Source organism: Lepidothrix coronata, unplaced genomic scaffold (assembly GCF_001604755.1).
Source record: "Lepidothrix coronata isolate B3197 unplaced genomic scaffold, Lepidothrix_coronata-1.0 Scaffold49, whole genome shotgun sequence".
NCBI lineage: Eukaryota > Metazoa > Chordata > Aves > Passeriformes > Pipridae > Lepidothrix > Lepidothrix coronata.
In genome coordinates this window covers 2,550,533-2,570,109 of record NW_016690229.1, presented here as the reverse complement: position 1 = coordinate 2,570,109, position 19,577 = coordinate 2,550,533, and the positions used below count along the sequence as shown (strand labels likewise).

The following is a 19,577-nucleotide window of genomic DNA, read 5'->3' as shown; positions in this document are numbered from 1 at the left end:
AACAAATTATGGGAGCCTTTAAACATCATCGTGCTGGGCTTTATCCCCCCCTCACCCAGCCGGCCGGCATGGAGATCGCTCAGGTGTGAGTGGAGAGGAGTGAATGAGGCTTCCTGCCAATCCCCCTCTCCAACAGAGCCAACTCCCTCCTTATCTGGAAAGGCAGGGGGGGTTAATTAACATGTATTAGTGTAGGGTTTTAACAGCAGAGCCCTGGAGGGGTTCTGTGAGGACATAGCTGTGTCTTGTTTTCTCCTCCAGGTCTGCTGCCTATCTCTCCAGGTGTCTCCAGTATCTCCAGAGTTCCCTGCCTCTCCTTCCTCCAGCTCCCCCACCTTTATTAAGGTTTTTTTTGTCGTTTGTCTGTTGTAGCACCCTTCACTGGAAGCTCTGCCACGGTAATGGAGCCTGGATGTGTCCTTGGGACTGGGCCATGGGGTGCAAACCTGCAGGACCCTGGGGAGAGAGAAGGCTCTGGCAGCAAAGTGAGTGATCAAAGTGGGCAAGGACTGGGCATCAAGGGGAGGGAGCTCAGAGGTGAAAAGCTGCTATATATTTGTATATTATGGTATATAATGCTGATCTTAAAATGGCAAACTCCAGATCCTGCCTATATGAGCAAGTTTTATGTGTTATATCAATACAGTTGCAACAACATGTAACTATTGCATTTAATGCTGTAGAATAGCTCCCATGGGGCTTTTCCTATAAGTCTTCGTTATCAAAAGAGGTGTGACTTTCATTTTTCTTTTTGGGCAGATAGTTAATACATGGTAACTATTTTCTAGTAAAATCCAGGGGTGATGAGATTCCAAACACAAATGCAGTGTTGGTGGGTAAGAGTAGCCATGGGTCACTTGGCATTGTGCAAGTGAAACAATTCGGTCTCTGTGGTTATTTCAGACTTGCTGTTGCTCTTTATCTGCTGAGTTAACTTAAAAACCTGTCTCAGCACTTGTTCTGCTTGTGCAAAGAAACTGCACTGGCACATTCATCCCAGCCTGTGTATCCAGGCCAGCAGAAGTTTCTAGTTCAGCCTGTCCTTCCTCGGTCGAGGGGACCATCTCCTCAGCAAGCAGAGCTGGGCAATTTGGCTGTGCTGTGCAGAGAATCAGCCCAGGCTGGTGCAAACTCAGGATCATTTATCATCGGGGTCTGTGATGGATGAGGTGATACGAATTGGTGGCTTTGGTCCATTAGTGTTGGAACCAACTGATCTCCTTATTGGCAGCCTCAGCTGGAAGTCTGGGGAAGACTCTTTGTGCCCTGTGGCACCTCTCCCTCCTCCTGGGAAGCTGCTGTCCTTCAGTGAGGACTGTGAGCCGTCAGCACAGTGACCCTTGAGATTTTGCTGCCTCTGCTTTGCAGAGCTCTTGCTGCGAGGCCCAGAGGCAGCTCCCCAGTGACGCTGCCCAGGACCCCCAGGCAGGTGAAGCAGATCCCACAGCTACTTTCCAGCCTGGGATTTGCGTGTCTGCATAGTGGCTGGTTTGCAGCACCGAGTTATTTGCATTTGTGAGTGTGGTTTTTTCTGCCCCAGATCCCACAGCGAGCTCTGCTCGGAGCTGCTGCTTCTCGCACGCAGCACAGCCCAGGCTGGCTCCCTCCTGCAGCTCACCTGGTGCTTGCCACGGATTCAGCATTTCAAGTTCAAGTTAGCCCTGGCTTTTAAAGTCTATTCCAACCCATTTAACTCCTGAGCTTCGTGTGAAAAACAAATGGGAAATATAAAAGCTTACATCAGCTCCTGTAACTCGCAAAGTAAATGGGAAAGCTGCAGTAAATTTACAGTCAGAAAAAGAACGGTGCTTTATATAAACGCTCACTTTGTTCAAAGACAGTTTATTAGCAAAGGATAATTTTAGGTGACAGTTGTTGTTGAAGTATTTTGTGCCTCTTTTTTTTTTTGATTACTACTACTTTTTAGTTATACAGCATAATTCTTGAGCAGATACTCAAACAAGCGAGATTGGCTCATCATTCCTCTTTAATTCCACATCATGTCACTTTGGAAGGGAAATGGCTTGGTAAAAGCCAGAGAGTTCAGATATGATGCTGGCAGATCGTTATGAAATATTCACAAGACATTTAGTTTAACTTGGTGCTAATTGAACACTGACAGCACAAGTTACTCCTGCCTGCAGCAATAGTCTATCACGTTTAGGCGAGTGGCATTCCTTCCCCTTTGATGCTCTCCGAGATTGGAGGCTGTGAGGGAGCACAGTTAACAACCAGTAAACAGTCAGGGAGCAGCACTGGAGACGGATCCTGCATGGAGAATCCTCCCAAAGTGGTGAGAGTTTATTTGGACGGGGGCTGTGATAAGGCTTCAACTCTGTCTATGAAAATACTCAGTATTAGGTGAGGGGTGACTCAAAATCGATTGAGATTTTTTTTTTTTTAAGTAAAATACCTTCCTGAGTGAAGACACTTGAAAGCAAGGTTATTTGTGGGCTACCTAATGTCACTTTTCTGAAGCCATGGCCCAAAAGCCCTCCTTGCCCTGAGAGGTTTCTAGGGCAGTTAGAGCTATACTGGTGTAACTCTGTTTTTCTACAGAGACGTGGCCTTGTGTGCTTCTTTCATTTTATTTCTATAGCTCAACATGCTGTTTACTGATATTTGTGAATTTGTTTCTTATTTGTCAGTTCAGCTTCCCTGTGGACATTTGGTAACAGGAATTTTCCTACCATTTTAATTGTCTCTTATTCTAGAGCCAAGCAGAGTATTAATGCCATCATTTTAGTCATCAGACATGATGTGTGGTCTAAATAGCTTGGACCAGAACTGGGTACCCAGCTCTGCCTGAAGCCCTCTGGCCATCTGTGGTTTAGATGCAGTCATCTGCCTTGGGTGCCTCAGTTTCCCAGCTATGGAGAAAGGCCAAGTTGTTAATCAAGGACTTTTCTCATCTTCCCGTTTGGAGGAGTTTGCTGCAGGCTCCTCCTGTGTGGTCAGCACAGGGGGTGCCCAGCAGGAATGTGCAGGAACAGCTGCCTCAGCAGGGACTTGCTCCCCCTGCTCTGCAGCCCGTGCCAGGCACATTGTGTCACTCCCAGTGCAGCTGAAGGACTGAGTGACTTCCACGTGCAGCAACACATTAGAAAAGTGACCCAGAACATTTTTAATCTACCAGGGGAAATGTCCCCATCTGCCTAATTCACCTGTCCCAGGGAGTTGAACTGGAGATGGAGTCACATACGAGAAGGTGTTAATGAAACTGTCACCGAATACTGAGGTGACAGGGACTTAGATCACAGGAGTTCCTCTAGCAAATGGTGTGAGGACTGACTGAGCTCTTGCTGGCTGCAGAAAAGCAGGCAGTAGTGCAACCACCATGGCTGACCAAAGGAGTAGGAGTACAACTAGTAGTAACCATCTAAGAGCACCAGCAGGTCAAAGGAGGGAAGACCCGCTGTTCGGTTTCCACAGGGAAAATGGGCATCCCCCTCCCCATAGTCCTGATGGGAAGCTACAGATGAGTGTAAACAGCCAAGGAAGATGAGTTAAAATGTGAGGAATATTGCAGAGGCAGCAGTCACAGCACAAACTGGTGTTGAGGCTGTGCTTTTCCCTTTGGAACAGAACTCCTTGGAAATGGGGAGTGCTAAGAAAGGATTTAAAGGAGGTAGCTGTGACTTCTTTGAAGCTTGGGGTAGAGTGGAGGGTGAAGGATGCTTTCTGATCTGGGCAGACTGGGAGGAGCAGGTGATGACTTATTTTTGGGGTGATCCCCACTTGCCTCCAGTGCCAATCGTGGTGTTGGAGGTGAGTGAAATTGGGATCACCCCAAGGGAACTTCTCTTTGAGGTAGGGGACACCCAGCTGGAATTGCAGAGAGGGGGGACCAGGTAAATATAATAAGCAACCAAGAAAAATATCATTTCACTAGCAGAAGGTTTTTCAGCCCAAGCAGATTCTGGATATAAGGTCATGGCTGAGCTGAAAGCCATGGAAATGGAGCTTTCCTGTCCTGGAATTTTATGCAGGTTGGCTGATTGCTGTAGATAGTGACCAGCTGGGAAAATACACCTTGCTTTCAACAAAGACATGGTCTTAAACGTATTTTCAAAAGCCAAGGATGCAATACCGGACTAAAAGAGCTTCCAGGCTTCCTTTCCATAGAACCCCCACTCCTGGATTGCTGAATATCATTCCCCCAATGATACTGTCCTTGGGAGGGCTGAATAAACTTACAGTCCCCCTCTGTAGAGAAAAAGAAGTGGATGGGGGGGACAAGAAATGTCCCATCCTCCACAGAGTCCTGCTCCAACTGGTTTCCACAAGCATTGCTCTTCAGGAGGGAAAATAAATGAGGCTTTCAAAACTGTTTTACTTGATTCATTTCATTCTGGGCTGGAGCAAGGCAAATAGACAGTGGGAGGACTTCACTGATAAAGTAATTTATTTATTTTTTTCAAAAGCTGAGAATACCAGAAGATAACACAACAGCAAATTACTGCATATTTTAAACCCTTGTAGCTAAACATTCCCTTTTGGGGCTGCGCCAGGTATCTCGTGGTGCCAGTGAAAATGGGATACAGATGTTCACTTGTTTGGATGGAGACACTGCAATAATTCATGCCTGCTACAAATTATCAGATGCCTCGTGCTCACAAAAGAATACCATGATCTTTTTGTCAGTAAGAGGAAAATATATTCCCTGTACCTATATTAAGGAAAATAAGGCCTGTAAGAAGTATGAAATGTGTTTTCCAGTTTCCAAAATGTAATTGTGTTGTAGTCCTGCAGCTTGTGCTGGTAAAAGTGTGACAGCCATGATTCCAGTCCAAGTGTGTCCTCACTCCGAGTGTCTGGGACAGGTATATGGAGCGTTTAATACCTCCTGTGAAATGTGTATGAACAGAGGAGGTTTGGGGGTTTTATGTCTGAGATTTTTTTTTTAATTTTTATTTTAACAATTCCAGCTTTCAGTACTTGAGTATTTTTGTAAGATGAATTAAGGCGTTTTTAAGATGTTACCTCTGACTTTGTGGCGAAAATAATCTCACTGAAGTCCGTGCCAACAGCGCTCGGGAATGTGATGTGTCTGTTTTAATGGACATTATGGAAAAGGGAGCTGCACACCCCAGAAACACAGAGGGATGTGGCAGGGAGGAAGAGCTGAGCCCATCAGGCTGCAGCACAGCAGCAGGGCTGACACTCACCTTCTGCTTTGCCGTGTACAGCAGAGAACTGCAAAACTGGCACCTGCCAAAAGGATTTGTTACATCCCTGAATACCTGCACCGCTGCTTTCCCCCCGTTGTGCTCCCGTCAGGAGAGGTACAAACAGGTTCACACCTGCTGAGTAGCTTCAGGTTGAAGGAATGCATGTGCAAATTTGGCAGGTAGAAATTGCACTCTTTAAATCAGACTCCACTTCTTGAAATAGGAGCTCTCTGCTTTCCCTGCCTGCTGTTCTATTTTTCCACTTTCTTCTTGCAATGCCCATATTAAAATGAAGATTTTTATATATTTTTTTTTCATCTTCTTAATTCATTTTCATGGTGGAGCTGTAACCAAATCCAGCTCATATTTGTGGGAATCCAGCATCAGTGTTGTACGAAGGTTTTAAAGGTGTGCACAGTTTTTTCTCTCCCTCCCCAAATTTTACTTTCTCGGTAATTTTTGTAAAGTGGATTTGAGCTTGACATAACTGGCACCATTTGGGAGGTAATGACTTATTCTCCTGGGAGGTGTTTAACCTTTTGCTCACCTTTCTCAAGTTGTGGGTTGAAGAACCTCATTTTGAATCAAAACCCCCTGAAAAGTCTTTGGATTCAGTAGCACTTAAATGCAGTGCTTTATTTCCCTATTTTTGTTCAACTGTTTTTCTTGGCTTAAACCACTCACCAGATTTTTTTTTGTCCAATTTAATGAAAAGTTTTGGCATTCTGAAAGGGCATCTTTTGCAGGACTAACTGTTAACTGATTGTTTTTTCCTGTTACTGTTTACTACACTGAATTTTTCGCATCAGTGCAGACCATGGACAACCCCAGCTGGCCCTGCCCTGTGTATATATTTATATATATTTATTTATATATATTTATACATAGAAGTATATATATATATATGCAGACTATTCAGAACCTTCCAGGGGAATTGTGGATCCCTGGGTAGCAAATTTTTGGCTCTAACAGCTGAACACCTTTTCTCATATCCCTGTGCACCCCTTGAAGTCCCCAGCCCCCAGAAGTTCACAGAGCACAGCTAAAAACTGCCTCAGGTTCACTTCCCCTTGCTCACAGAATGTAGTAGTTCAGCCAAGACGTGCTGCCCCACTGGTGTTGCTTCAGTGGAGCAAGTCACAGCCAGAAATAAAGGCAGGGTCTATTTTTTTCTTCTGCAAGAATGTTCAAAACATGAATTTCCATGAGTTTCCAACATAAGACCTATATCTGCATGGTAAGTAGAGTCACTTTCACTTGCAAATGAGATTGGATCTGCTAAAAAATCTGCTAATTTGCAATAAAAATAGCATCCATCTTTGCTCTGCAAATATAGCCTCTTTGAAAACTGTCCCATTTTCAGAACTGCAGCAGCTTGTAGGATGGGAGAAAGGAGAAGGAGGAAATACCTTGCATTTGAAGTCACTTCATATTTCTCCAGGACTATTTCACACACCTTTAGTCATTATGTTGCGTTTTGTGTTGTCACATTAATTTTCACAGTAACAGACTGATATAAACAGTGTGACTGCACTGCAGAAGCAGGGGAAGCTGGATTGATTGGGAGGGAGAAGGATTTGTTCAGACATAAATATCTCCTGCCATATTGAGGGGAGTTAAAAAAAAAATGGCCAGCCAAGAAATTGCTTTTTTGTAGGAACGTTCTGTTTCTCTCTTTTTCCACTTATTTTTTTTTAATTTCTTTTTAATATGTGCTTTAATGTGAGAGACCAAGAACAAGGAGAAAGCAAGTGGCTGTTTCATGAATCTGGGATGCTGAATGCAGCTGCTCTTTCAGGTGAGTGGAACTGCAAGGAATGGGAGACAAGGAAGGTGAACATGTGTGCAAGAGATGGTATTAAATAAGGAGGCCTGGTCGTGTAAGGTCTTTTTGGGGAAACTGCTGACTTTCTTTCAGGTTAAATGCTTGAAGGAACTGCAGAGTCAGGCTCCTAGAAAATGAGGGCATACACCAAAAAATCAGCACCTCAGTACACAAACAGGTGAAAGCACCAGGTGCAGGGAGGAAAGGCAGTGCAATGCCTTCTATCCCGATCTTCCTGCACCCCATGGAGTGTAGAGAAGAGCAGAGAAGAGCAGGTATTGCTGCCCCTACAGGGCAAAGCCTACCTGGCCATCACCTTTATGCCCTGTGATGGGGCTGCTCTGTGCTTGTCTCTAAAGGCTCCAGAGTTTCACAAACCTCCCATAAGGCAGGATGAGATGGATTTCTTGGTATTTGTTTCCAATATTGCCTGCTGGTGATGCTTCCTATGAGGAACTCTGTGCTCTGGGAATGCTCTAGGAAATGTGTGGCATCAATCTAGGATTTCAGAGTAGTGTGTAAAGTGTCAGTAGTGTCTTCTAAGGTTCCATTTCTAGGACTCAACCCCTTCCCTGTTCTAGCACTTACATCTGCCTGGCCTGGCAAGGCTACTTTTGCCCTGCTGTGGCTGGTGTGATGATATTCAGTGCAGGCTGGAAACATTCCCTATGCTCCTGTGGCTTTTCCTTTAAGGGGGGAGCTGAGAGATGCCTCAGCTTTGGAGCTGATGATTTGAGTTCTCTGTTGGCACTTGTCACTCCTTGAGTATTTTGGGCTAGAGCTCGTGGACTGGTGTAAGAAAATAAATCCACCTGTAAGGAGGCTTGAAGAAAAACCACAGTATCTGATCAGAGGTTTTGCCAATAAGGATGTGTGTTGTTGTTGGGACGGACTATGACATGTAATATTCAGAAAGAAAGTTTATTGGAAAGGATAGGAATAGCAGCAGCAGCCACGAGCTGCAATTTACAGCTTCTTAAATACAGTTCTTTTGGTACAAGTATATTACACAGATAGGTCAATTTAAACAGACAAACTACAATTCTTACAGCTAATAGGTGGATTTTAGTTGGACCTTCTCAGTTCTACTTTCTCACAACATTTCTGTGCACCTGTCTCTGTTTTCCTTTGATGTTTATATTTTTCTCAGTCACTCTGTTCAAAACAAGTCCTCGTTCTCATGAGACAGTGTTCCCTGTTCCCACGGGACAGCTCCCTCCTGCTGCTCCTCTGCTCTCTCAGGATGCATCAGTACCTTGTCAGGACCAGGGCCTCCATTCTCAGCCAGTTTCTCATTCCATACCAGGGGTCCCGGCCCAGCCGAGATTCCCCACAGACGTGGATGGGTTTGTAGCTCTAGGAATGCCTTATTCCCCACACTTCTCCTGTGCTAAAGCCAGCTGTGATGGGTCACAGTGTCCCTTGCACAGCATCTGAGCCTTGAACTGAGATTTCCCTTTGAACGTCCAAGTTTCTGACACCAAAAGCCTTGGGTGGAAACTTGCTTATGTCTGGCTGGTTTGCAGCAGGCAAAACTCTTAAGAGAAGAGCAGCCAATTGCATATTCATGATGGCACATACAGTACTTGAGAGAAGCCCTTGATTTCTGCTGTGGTGGGTCTGGAAATTCACCTCTGTCCATGCTCAGCAACATCCATCCCCAGTCTCTGGAGAGCATGGATCAACTGGAGCTTTTTGGCCCATTTCCTCTGAGAAAGAACCACTAATTTCTTCATTTTGAGCACATTATTTTTTTAACAAAAGAGCGTGATACAGCTCTATACACCAGTTGGGAGCAACGTGATTTGTGTCATGAATACTAATATGCGTTTGACAGTATCCTATAAATTCAACATGTTTTGAAGAGCGTTAACAAGAGTTGTAGGGACCATACTTAAATTCTTCCCCTACTTTTTTGTCAATTAAAGGAAAAGGAAGCAAGTGAGAGTCTGTATTTGTATCCAAAACAAATATGGCTTGGGTCACGACAAGACTTCTGCACGCCGTGCTAGACCTGGGTCTACAGTGCATTCATTGATTTTTGTCTCCATGAATCACCCTAAAGCTATAGGCAACAAAAGCTGAAGCGATGTAGATGTGATTTCTAGTTCATTTGTTGTTCATTAGAAAGATTTTGTCTCTCTCATTTGCAGCACCCCTGCTGCTGCGTGTTCATTAGGAGAATGGAATGTATTCCAAATATTTCCTAGCTCTGGCAGGGCAGATGGTGGAAAGTAATTTTCCAAACTCTTCTGGAAAAGGGGGGAGTCGGGGGGGGGGGGTGGAAACACACCCAAATAACCCCAAGTCACCCCCTGCACGCCAGAAGAATTTGGTATTTCTGAGTGCAGACGTGCCGTACACTTTCTGTCTCTCTGGTTGTACAGTGCTGCGTGTCGGAGTGGTGGGAAGTGTGTATGAATGGGAATGTATCACATTACATGTGGGATGTTAGCAAGGCTGGGTTTTTTTTTCACAGGAAACTGCATTTGCAAAGAGCACACAGCAACACACAGTACCCTAAAAGATGTGTGTGAAAGCAGCGAGCAAGATTCATTTCCCTAAATCTTCTGGGCAACCCAATGCCTAAGGGAATCCCAGGGAGGGAGGACAGAGCCTGGGCCCCAATCCAGTTTCTCAGTCCAGCTCTGTGCAGAGGCGTGAGGCAAACTGGAAGCTTCCCAGACACCCCATCCCCATCCCCTGCCCTTGGCCGGCGCGGGCAGAAGGATGTCCCAGTGCTCAGACAATGGTGGAGGAAGCGGCTCTGGCTGCGTTTCCCTTCTGCTCCCTGGGGAGCCGGGGAGAGCACACAAGCCAGGGCCAGATTTAGCTCTTGGATCCACATGAAACATCCATGTGCCGACTGCTCCCTTCCTTCGTGCTCAGCCTCTTGTCATGGGAGTGGAAGTCGCACACAAGGGGAACAGAGGAGCCGGGTGAATGTGCAGCAGGGAGAGCCGGGAACACAATGAGGGGGAACAAAGAGTGGGGCTGTGTTTGCTGCCTTCCCAGTGCCATTCACTCCTCGTGCTTGGAGCTGGTTTCCTCTTTTCAGGAGCCTCTTGACCTGCAGATCCCTCTCCTCGGCAGACAGACACCAAAGCCCTGCGGCTGGATCCTAATACCTCTTCAGATCAAACCAGCAAAACACTTGGAGCACAGAGCCTGAACCGTGTGTTTGCATCGAGGCTTTAAGCTCCTTGGTGCTGGCACCCGGGGTTCCTGTTTGTTTTCCAACTCCTGAGGACAGCAATGGTGCTCTCCAAGTCAGCAAAAACAAACCAAGAGAGGCTCAAGGAGAGCAGCAGCTTCTCCGAGCTCCACCGTCCCTGGGACTGGGCTGTGCTCTTGCCAGTGGAAGGTGCCTCTGGCACTGAGTTGAGGTGTCAGCTCAGGCCTGCACCCCAAAAATCTTACACACAGAAACCCGGCAGGACAAGGAACTTCCTCCAAAGAAGGACATCAGTTGCCCTGTCTGTGCCACCAAGACCAGCTTTGGAGGGGGCTGCTTTGACAGCGGCTGTAAAGCCCCATCAGGTTTTCCCAGCCTGCTATCGGTGATGGATTTTCAAGCTCTCTCTTTCTCCAGGCACTCTCATTGCAGAGTGTGTGGGTGCAGTGTGTGGAGGTATCGGGGCCTCTCATTTCATTAAGTTTATAGAATCACAGAATTGTTTAGGTTGGAAAAGACCTCTAAGATCACTGAGTCCAACTGCTCCCCCAGCAGTGCCAAGGCCATCATTAACTCTGTCCCTAAGTGCCACATCTGTGCATCTTTTACACTGAGCACAAGGCAGGAGACCCCTCTGAGCCTGCCTTCAGGCGACTCTATCCCATGGCATCCCACCTCTCTGTAGTGAAGGGTCACTGCAGCGGCGGGTCTGCGGAAGCAGGTTGGGAAACGGATGCATCCTGTAGCCACCGTGACCTTAAAACCCATCGCTCGGTCATCCAGCAGAAAAAAACGGGAGAATTCCTTCCGAACAGCCGACTGCTGGTGCCCTTGGGAGCTGCCTTTTCCTCTTTGGACAGCCGGAGCTTCCGCCAGCCAGGACTGTCTCAGTGTCAGCTGAGATCCAGGAATTTGTGTAATCCACACCTGACACCTAAACCTGGGTTTTTCACAGCCAGGCAGAGTTTTAAACTCCTCTCCATCAGCTGTGGCCTTCAGAGATGAGCAGTGGCTATAACTGATTCATCAAGACTCCTTTTAATTTGGCTTTGCTCAGTTGTTACAATACGTTTTGTTCCCGATTATTACGCTCCGGAGTCAAGGTTCCTGTAGGTAATTTATGCTGTAGCCTACGTACGTGTAAAAAATTTCTTGCAATCGTGTTTTTAATTAAAATGCACACGATAATACCAAAAGGAGACAGGGGGAGGAAGGGAGGGAACCCAGATTAAGTTTTTAATTGTTTTAATAGTGAGATTTGTTTCAGTGAGAACAGGGCATATTGGTTTCCTTGGAAACATTGGCGATGTATTAGCTGTATAAAATCTAGCATAAAAGATTTGTGAAAGTGAAGCCTTTAGGTTTTAACTGATATTATAACTCATTTCATTTGGAAAATCAGATTCACATGCAGCCCCTGGAGTCCCAAAAAGGTGTCTTTCTTGTGTTTTCTCCTAAGCCTTGGAATTAATAGTTTCACAGATTATTGGTATCATTAGAAATCTAAAACTGCAATAACAACAAGAAAAAAACCCTTTCAACAATTCAATATCCCTGATTCATATGATTTAATTAGATGTGCCTGTAAGTTCTCTTTGTGCCAAGCAGTGCCAGGCTCAGGCAAGACTCCACGTGATTTGAAAAAGAAGTGCAAAAATTTGGCTTTTTAAATGTTCCCATTAAACTGGAGATTATTGGTAATGGACAGTGGGTGATGTTTTATGCACATCCCATACTCAGTTATTTTATGGTATACCACACTGACACCTGGATGTACAATACACAATGTACTTTAGCCAGTCTCAAGCTCAGAGAATCGCTGAGGCTGCTGATGATGATCTGGCCTCACACAAAGTCTTTAAGGCCTCTGATTTTACCTGGAATATGTTTTAGGAAAGAGAGAACCCTCAGAGAGCCCCATCCCCAGAGACAACACCCCAAGGCACCACAGGGAGGTCAAATGTGCGTTTTAAGGCTGTTAATCATCTGAAGCTAAAACATTTTCCTTTCATTCTCTTTGCAAGTCAGGCTCTCAAATTATCAATTTTGTCTCTTCTGTGTTAGAAAATAAAGCCTTGTGAGGGAGGATTCAACTCTCTGCAGCCAAGTGGGACTGAAACAACCAATTTTAATGTCTGTGATTCACCCCTGAGCCCAAACTGTGATGATACAGTGCATCTGGGGATCAAACACTGCAGAAATGCTCTCTTTTAAACAAAAGGGGGGAAAATAGGCTGCAGATAAAGTACCAGATGTAGGATTTTGGACTATCAGAGAGGAGAATGGATGGCTTGGTTTTAGCATGTAAGACTGATCACTCGGCTGAAATAATTTCAGCAGCTGAGTAAATAGACTTACGGAAAAGACATTTATGGGAGCGTTTGTGTTCCAGGATCCTCCCTCTTTCCTAGCCCTCCTGTTTGTTTGCTTTCCTGTCTCTCTGGTGTCGAAGCTCCCCCGTCCACAGGTTTATGGGGCAGCGATGGCCATGTCAGATGTGCAGCGGGCAGTGCCCGGGGCCCCTCGGGGTGTGAGTTCTGTGTGTCCTGCCCAGGGACAATGGGCCCCTCTGCACCGTGGGGCCGCTCAGCTGCGCTTGGCTCCCCGCCACCCACAGCCCAGGCCGAGCTCAGCCCCTGCCACACACCCCCACCCCCACATCCTGGGGGCTTCTCCCTCTGCTGCGCAGTCATTCCCACCGGCAGCACCCGGGGAGCGGGAGCAGCTCGGCCCGTCCCGGGCGATGCTCCTGACCGGGGGTTTCCGCGATGTCACCGAGAGGCACTTCGAGGGTATAAAAGAACTAAAGCCTAAAGGGAAGCAGAGTTTAAGGTCACGGCCCTGGCAGCCTCGGAGGCCCTGCCGCTGTCTGTGCGCGGAGCGGGCTGTGGAGCCCTGCAGCTCATGGCCCAGCACTGCCCGTCCGTCTGTCCTGCCCAGCGGGTGCACTCGAGCCCTGGCTGTCCGTCCATCTGCCCGGCCTGAGCCCTGGCTGTCCGTCTGTCCCAGGGCAGGGCACGGTCCCCGTTCGCCGTCCCGCAGAGGTGATGCCATGTGCCCCCGCCTGCCGCGCGATACACCGGGACAGCTGGTCGTGGGGGCAGGATGCGCTGGCAGCGCCGGGGGTGCCGTGACAGCCCCCGCGCACACCCGCACCCGCACCCGCACCCGCACCCGCACCCGCACCCACACCCACACCCACACCCACACCCACACCCCACTATCCCGCACCCCGCAGGGACGGCGCGGCCCCTCCCGGCCCCGCACTGGCCCTTTAAGGCGGCGGCGCGGGTGGGCGCGCGCTGCGCCTCTGTGGCGGCCCCGGGTCACGGCGCGGTCACGGCCCCGCCCCACGTGGCGCCGCCGCCCCCCCTCCCCGCGGCTCATTGGCTGCCTCGCTCCCCGCGGCCACGGCCGGCACTTCTGATTGGCCGAGCCGGCGCGTCCCTTACGGGCCGGGGGCGGGGCAGCGCCCGCCCGGCACGGCGGGGCCGCCCCCGCCGCGTGAGGGGCCTTTAAAGGGGCCGCGGCCGCTCCGCGGGGTGGGCGGTTTGTCCTGCCGGGTGTCCCTGCGGGCCCGAGGGGACAGCGCTGGTGAACCCCTGTGGGACCCCGCAATGATGGGGGGGGAGGGCAGCGCTCGCCCTGTGCTGGCACTGAATGGCGGCTCAGGACAGGGGCATCTCCGGAGCCTGCTCCTCGCAGAGCGGGGCCAGAGGGCTCCGCGGGTGACTCCCGGGCCGGTGGCCGCGCTGGGAGCACTGGCAGCGGGTGTGAGCGCTCAGGGGCACTGAGCGGTACCTGTGAGAGCCCCGGCCCGCCCAGGGGTGTCCAGGCAGAAGAGGGCAGAGCAGGGCCTGGGTTTGGCTGATCTCACGTCTCGAGAGAAACAAAAGAAACAAAGCGCAGCAGTTGGTGGTTTTGGCAGACAGGAGCGTGTCCGTGTGTCCGTGTGTGTGTGTGTGTTTGTAACCAGGTGCAGGTGGGCATCATGTAAGGACAGTTGAATCTATGAACTTGCAGCTGCTCGGCTCCCACTCTGCTGCAGAAGCAGCAGCGCTGCTGGGAGCGGGTCAGAGGGTCAGAGCTGGCTTTCAGCATTGCCCAAGTGCTCCCGTGGATGAGCTTGGAGTCTTCACTTGGGTATGTCAGCTCTCAGTCGGGGAGCTCAGGGTCATCTTTGTCTGCTTTCCAAAACGCCATTCCTCTCTCCAAAATGCCTGTTGTTCCATCAAAAAAAAAAAAAAGTTAAGGATTATTTTATGTTCATGGAGTTAAAACTCTTCCCTCAGCGCTGTTCCATTTCACATGTGCCATCCTGGTTTTTCTAGCACAGGAAAATGAAATGTGTTCAGTCAGGGAGCTGTGAATTTGGAGGGTGATTGTTTTTTAGTAGTGCAGTGATATATTTCCTACCAGTGCCTCAATAAAATGTAAAGGTGGAGTCTTTCCAGTGACGTCAGACAGAGTCATATCAGGCCCCAAATGCTACAGGATGGGTTGGAATAACGTTCTGGTGGCTTCAGTAAAAATTTTCATTACAGACAAATACTCACTGACTTTTTATCTCTCCTGGCTGGGAACAAAACCTCCTAAATGGGACCCAACCCTGTGCAGGGATGGAAAAAAAGCACTCGGGAGGCAGCTGTGAACTGCAGGGTTGGTGACAGCAGGGTCATTGTCCCCTGTCGGCCCGATGTCACAGCAGGAGGGAAGGAGGGTCCTGGCCTCACCCAGGGAGAAAGGAGGGAGTGGGTGGGCTGAGAGGGGGCTCCCAGAGAGGGGAAGGAGGTCATTTTGGAGGTGGAATATTGTTTGAGGCAGGTTATCGGCACTTCGCAAATGGGATGGAGCCTCAGAGGGAAAAGGCTTCTGACATTCCAAGTAAGGATGAGGGCTTGTCCATCAAAGGCTTAATTCACACCATCCTGTACACTTCAAATCATACCTGAGACATAGCTGTGCTGACCTTCCCAGGCAAAGGAGCCCTCAGCTAAAGCTGCTGAGCATCCATGTTCCCACGGCATTGTTCTCTGTTGTGGCAGAGAACACTTGTTCTAATTGCTGGGGAGAAAACTTGAGTTTCTGGTACCAAACAGTTAAGAAAAATAAACTTAAATTAAGAGGTTAGTCACCAGAAAGTGGAAACCATGTCTGGAATTGTTAGAAATAAGGCTTGCTTGAAAATAAATATAGAATTATTCACCATGGTAACTATTGCCCTATTGCGTTAGTGTGTATCGATTTAACATTAATCCAAAGACTAATGCTGGGAAATATTTGGACTCTTTAATGGACAACTGTTTAGTTAACAAAGCTTTGGGGAGATGTGGAGCTTTTTTGTTTTGTTTTTCCTTAGATTGACTCAACCACTTTTGGAAGAATGCGATTTGACTCTTGGAGTTACTTATTTCTCACGTGGATCTTGCTTTCCCATCACATTTTATGAATTTACCCTTAGTGCTGCTGATTTAACTAGTGATGAAGTGTTGCAGTGAGGAATAAAAGGGAAGATTTAAATGTGACTGCACAGGCAAATGCCTGACTTCTGGTCTGGCGATGAGCAAAACTAAGTTACAGTCCCAAACTAGCCAGAATCCACTGATGTGCCCATGTCCTTCAGTTTGTCCAAGGGTCTCAGATGACACTGGAGCTCCTGCGTGTCCCTTTCCACGGCTGAAGAGCCTGAGGCCCAGGGAGCAGCCTCGGCTCACCCTGAAGTTTTATGGCAAATCCAGGAAGCAAAGGGAGATCTCGCAGTGCCAGACTCATCCTGGAGCCATCAGAGGGGTCTCCAGGGAGGACATAAAAAGAAGTGGAAGAAAGCTGATCAGTGACAGAATGCAGGAGCCAAAATCAACAACAGTGTACTCTGGAAGTGTCCCACTGAAGAGACTGACAAACAGGGTGGGCTGGAGGGTGGATGGTGTCATTACAAAGAACAGGGTGAAGCGTTTAGCTTAGCTGATGTACTTTTAATTTTTACAAGCCCATCTGGGATGGCTTTAATTATTTGTTCTTAAATCATGGTGGAAAAATGCTGATTGTTCTTAAAGCCACATGAGTCGTTCAGATGAAATGGGGATGGTGGTAAACATAACATTTTTAAACCAGCATCGACTTGCAAACATTTATTTTTTTTCTTTATTTTTAAAGAAGGTTGGGAAGATGTGTGAACTTGCAGCAGCCTGCATCTGAAACTGGAGCCTTTATCCCTGGGCCTGTGGGTGATGCCGTGCCCAGCTGGGAAAGGCAGAGCTGTGCTTGTTGCAGCAGAGATTGTACAGAAGGGTTCTGTAACCCACCACTCGAGGACCTGACCTGCCACAGAGGAATAATACATTACTTAGAGCTGCATTTACTTGCTTGAGACCATTTTGTACTGTTCATCTTGACTTTATGGCAGTGTTTTAAGTGCAAAGGGTGTTAGTTGCAAGCTGCTGGGCTCAGCTTAGCTTGTGTCTGCCTCCTGGCCAGTCAAGCAAGGTCCATTGGAGAATGGTCTCTAACATTCAACTGTCGAGTGTTTTAAAAATAACATAAAAATATATTTCCAGTTAAATAATAACAAAAGTGGGTTGACTGATAAAGCATATCTGAACTGGCATTTATCTTCAGAGTTTTGACTCTGTGTGTTCCTGGCTTTGACATTCTTGATGGCCTTCCTGGGGCTGGTGGGCTCCCACGCGAGGGCCACAGCCCTGTAATAAGGGTGATGTTGCTTCACATTTTCATGAAGCATTTCCAAAAGTTTGACTGCCACAAAAGAAATGGAGCCTCCCTGGACCAACCTGAAGCAATCAGCCAAAAAGCAGGTAAAGGATTACCCCTCCTGTGTGTTACCAATGAGGAAACTAAGGCAGGGGACAAAATATAAAAATAGGATTGGAATCGCTTTATCTCTAGTTCTAGTGTAGATTTTTTTTCAGGTAATTGTCCCTCCTCTCCCTGCACACTAACCCCCTCCTCCAGGGCCACCCCGGTGCCTCCCACCGCCTTTGGGAATAGCACTCCTTGGATAATTCACTTCTGGGAAGCACAAACTTCTTAAAGCTTGTTTCTATTTGAGCTGCACGATCCTCTTCCGTGTTTCCTTTGGATTAGTAATTGTTGGGAGTTACCATCTGTCAAGTGGCAAGAAGTAAAAGATTAAACAACCTGGAAATTCCTTGTTCCTTCTCTCCAGGCATTTTCACAGGACTGGATGGGGCTGCAGGAATAAAGCACAGGCGGCTATTTAACATTAATTTGTAAGTAGTCATGTAGAAATAAATTCCATTTTTTGGGGTGAAAATAAAGGTTAAACCTTACTAGTGAGTGCCACCGTGCCTGACCTGACTCTCAACACCATCCATCTTGTGGGATTGCCACAGCTTTGTAGGAATAGGATTTCTGCAGGTCAGTTGCTCATCCCTGTCTTGGCGAATCTTCCCAGGAGCATCTCTGGGGAGCTCAGGCCCAGCTGGGGACTCTTCAGATACTCCCAAATCCTAAATCAGAGCTATCAACAATTATGGGAAAATATGCTTTCTTAGAAGATAACTGAAGCTGCCTTTATCTCCCAGTAACAGGATTCACCAAGTATTATAGCAGCTACTTCGCACTGCTGTTGTTAAGCTTGTTTCAGCATTTTCATTATAAACCTCTGTTTTCACAGGTTTATTTCCCGGGGAAAAAAGAAATAAAATCTCTCTTGACTAAAGCTTGGCACGCTGAGCCCTCGAGGAGAGATGATGTTTTTTTCCTTTTACCTGTCTATGGAGTGAATGGGGTCACTCCATTTTAAAGCATATGGTTTGAAACAAAGTGGGAATGTCTCTGTCTGGAATAGTTTCTGAGTAGAAAGCAGCATTATTGGCATTAACATTGGAGCTAATGGCAGAATTTACACCAGGTTCAGCCGTGGCGCAGGTTTTTCCCCCACATTTCTTTTCCAGTCTTTCCCATTTTTTTGTCTGAGAAGCCATGTTTGGGACTGGCTGTGTGAGGCGAGACTGAAGCCCCGTGTCTCGGTGCTGTGGGGCTGCAGCAGGGTGGGTGTTGTGGGTGAGCTTGGCTCGCAGGTGTTTTTCCTGCAGGATGCCCGAATCCAGGTGCTTTGGGGGCTGATCTTCAAAATCTCTGATGAGTCCTGGTGGAGGCCAGGAGTGGTGGGTGACACCAAACCCACCTGGGGTGGGCTCTGAGAAGGGTGGGCTCAGCAGTGTGGGTGGTGCATTAAAGATCCACAGTGGGTGTGGGAGGGCAAGTGCAACTGCAGCATCTCTCTTGCAAGGAAAGGCTGAGGGAGCTGGGCCTGTTCAGCCTTGAGAAGACACACTGAGAAGGGGACTCCATCCATGTGTGTCAGGGCCTGCAGGGAGGGGTCAGAGCATGGACCAGGCTCTGTTTGTTGGGGGCCCAACAATGGGACAAGAGGGGCGGGCAGGAACTGATGCTCAGGAAGTTCCACCTGGACATGAGGAAGAATTTCTTCCCTGCACAGTGACCGAGCACTGAACAGAGACCAGAGACGGTGTGGAGTCTCCTCACTGGAGATATTCCAGAGCCGTCTGGACACAATCCTGTGCCGTGTGCTCTGGGATGACCCTGCTGGAGCAGGGAGGTTGGACCAGATGCCCCACTGCGGTCCCTTCCAGCCTGACCCACTCTGTGATTCCGCAGTCCCCTGGAGCAGCCGCCGCCCCCCTTGGGCGCGTCCCGGGGGTCCCGCACCGGGCGCGGGGCAGCGCAGGGCGCGCTCCCGCCGCCCCCCCGCGCCCTCCCCCCACCGCTGGTCCCGGCGGCGGCGCCGGGAAGGCAAGGGAAGGAGGGAAGGGAAGCAGGGTAGGGAAGCGGGGAAGGAGGGAAGGGCAGTCCCCGTCTGGCGCTGACGTCACGGTCCCGCCCGCGGCGGCGGCGGCGCGGCCGCGTCCCCGTGGCCGTGAATGAGCGCGGGGGGCGGGAGCGGAGCGGGAGCGGGCGGGCCGCGCTCCCACCGCGCTCCCACCGCGCCGCGCCCCACAAAAGTGCGGGGCTGCCGCTCCGGGCCCAGCGCAGCCGCCTCCCGGGCCGGAGGGGCGCGGAGCAGCCGCGGGGCCGAGCGGAGCCGCTGCCGGGGCCGCTGCGCCGCGCCGGGTTTTTTATTTCCAATTTCTGATCGCAGCTGCATTTCCCTCCCTCCGCCCCCCCGCGCCGAGGAGGAGCCCCGGCTTTATGTGGTGCTGCCCGGGGAGCGCTCGGCGGCTGGGAAGTTCTTTGTGTCGCCGTCGCCTTCTTCCCTTTTTTTTTTTTTCCCCCCCTTTTTTTTTTTTTTTTTTTTTTTTTTTTTTATTTTATAACTTCATGGGGCTGAACAGCACGGCCGTAGCTATTCAGCCCAATGTGTCCTGCACATGCAACTGCAAAAGGTCTTTGTTCCAGAGCA

The 19,577-nt window shown here is 48.8% G+C and overlaps 1 protein-coding gene across 1 annotated transcript in view; it reads left to right on the top strand.

Annotated features, from left to right (window-relative positions):
- The window catches only part of PMEPA1 (prostate transmembrane protein, androgen induced 1), a 137,111-nt gene that overhangs the window by 69,143 nt on the left and 48,391 nt on the right, over positions 1–19,577 (top strand). Inside the window, exon 3 of the mRNA XM_017815233.1 lies at positions 373–485. Within this exon, the coding sequence (XP_017670722.1) occupies positions 413–485 (73 nt within the window). The 5' untranslated portion in view covers positions 373–412. The remainder of the gene's footprint in view (positions 1–372; positions 486–19,577) is intronic.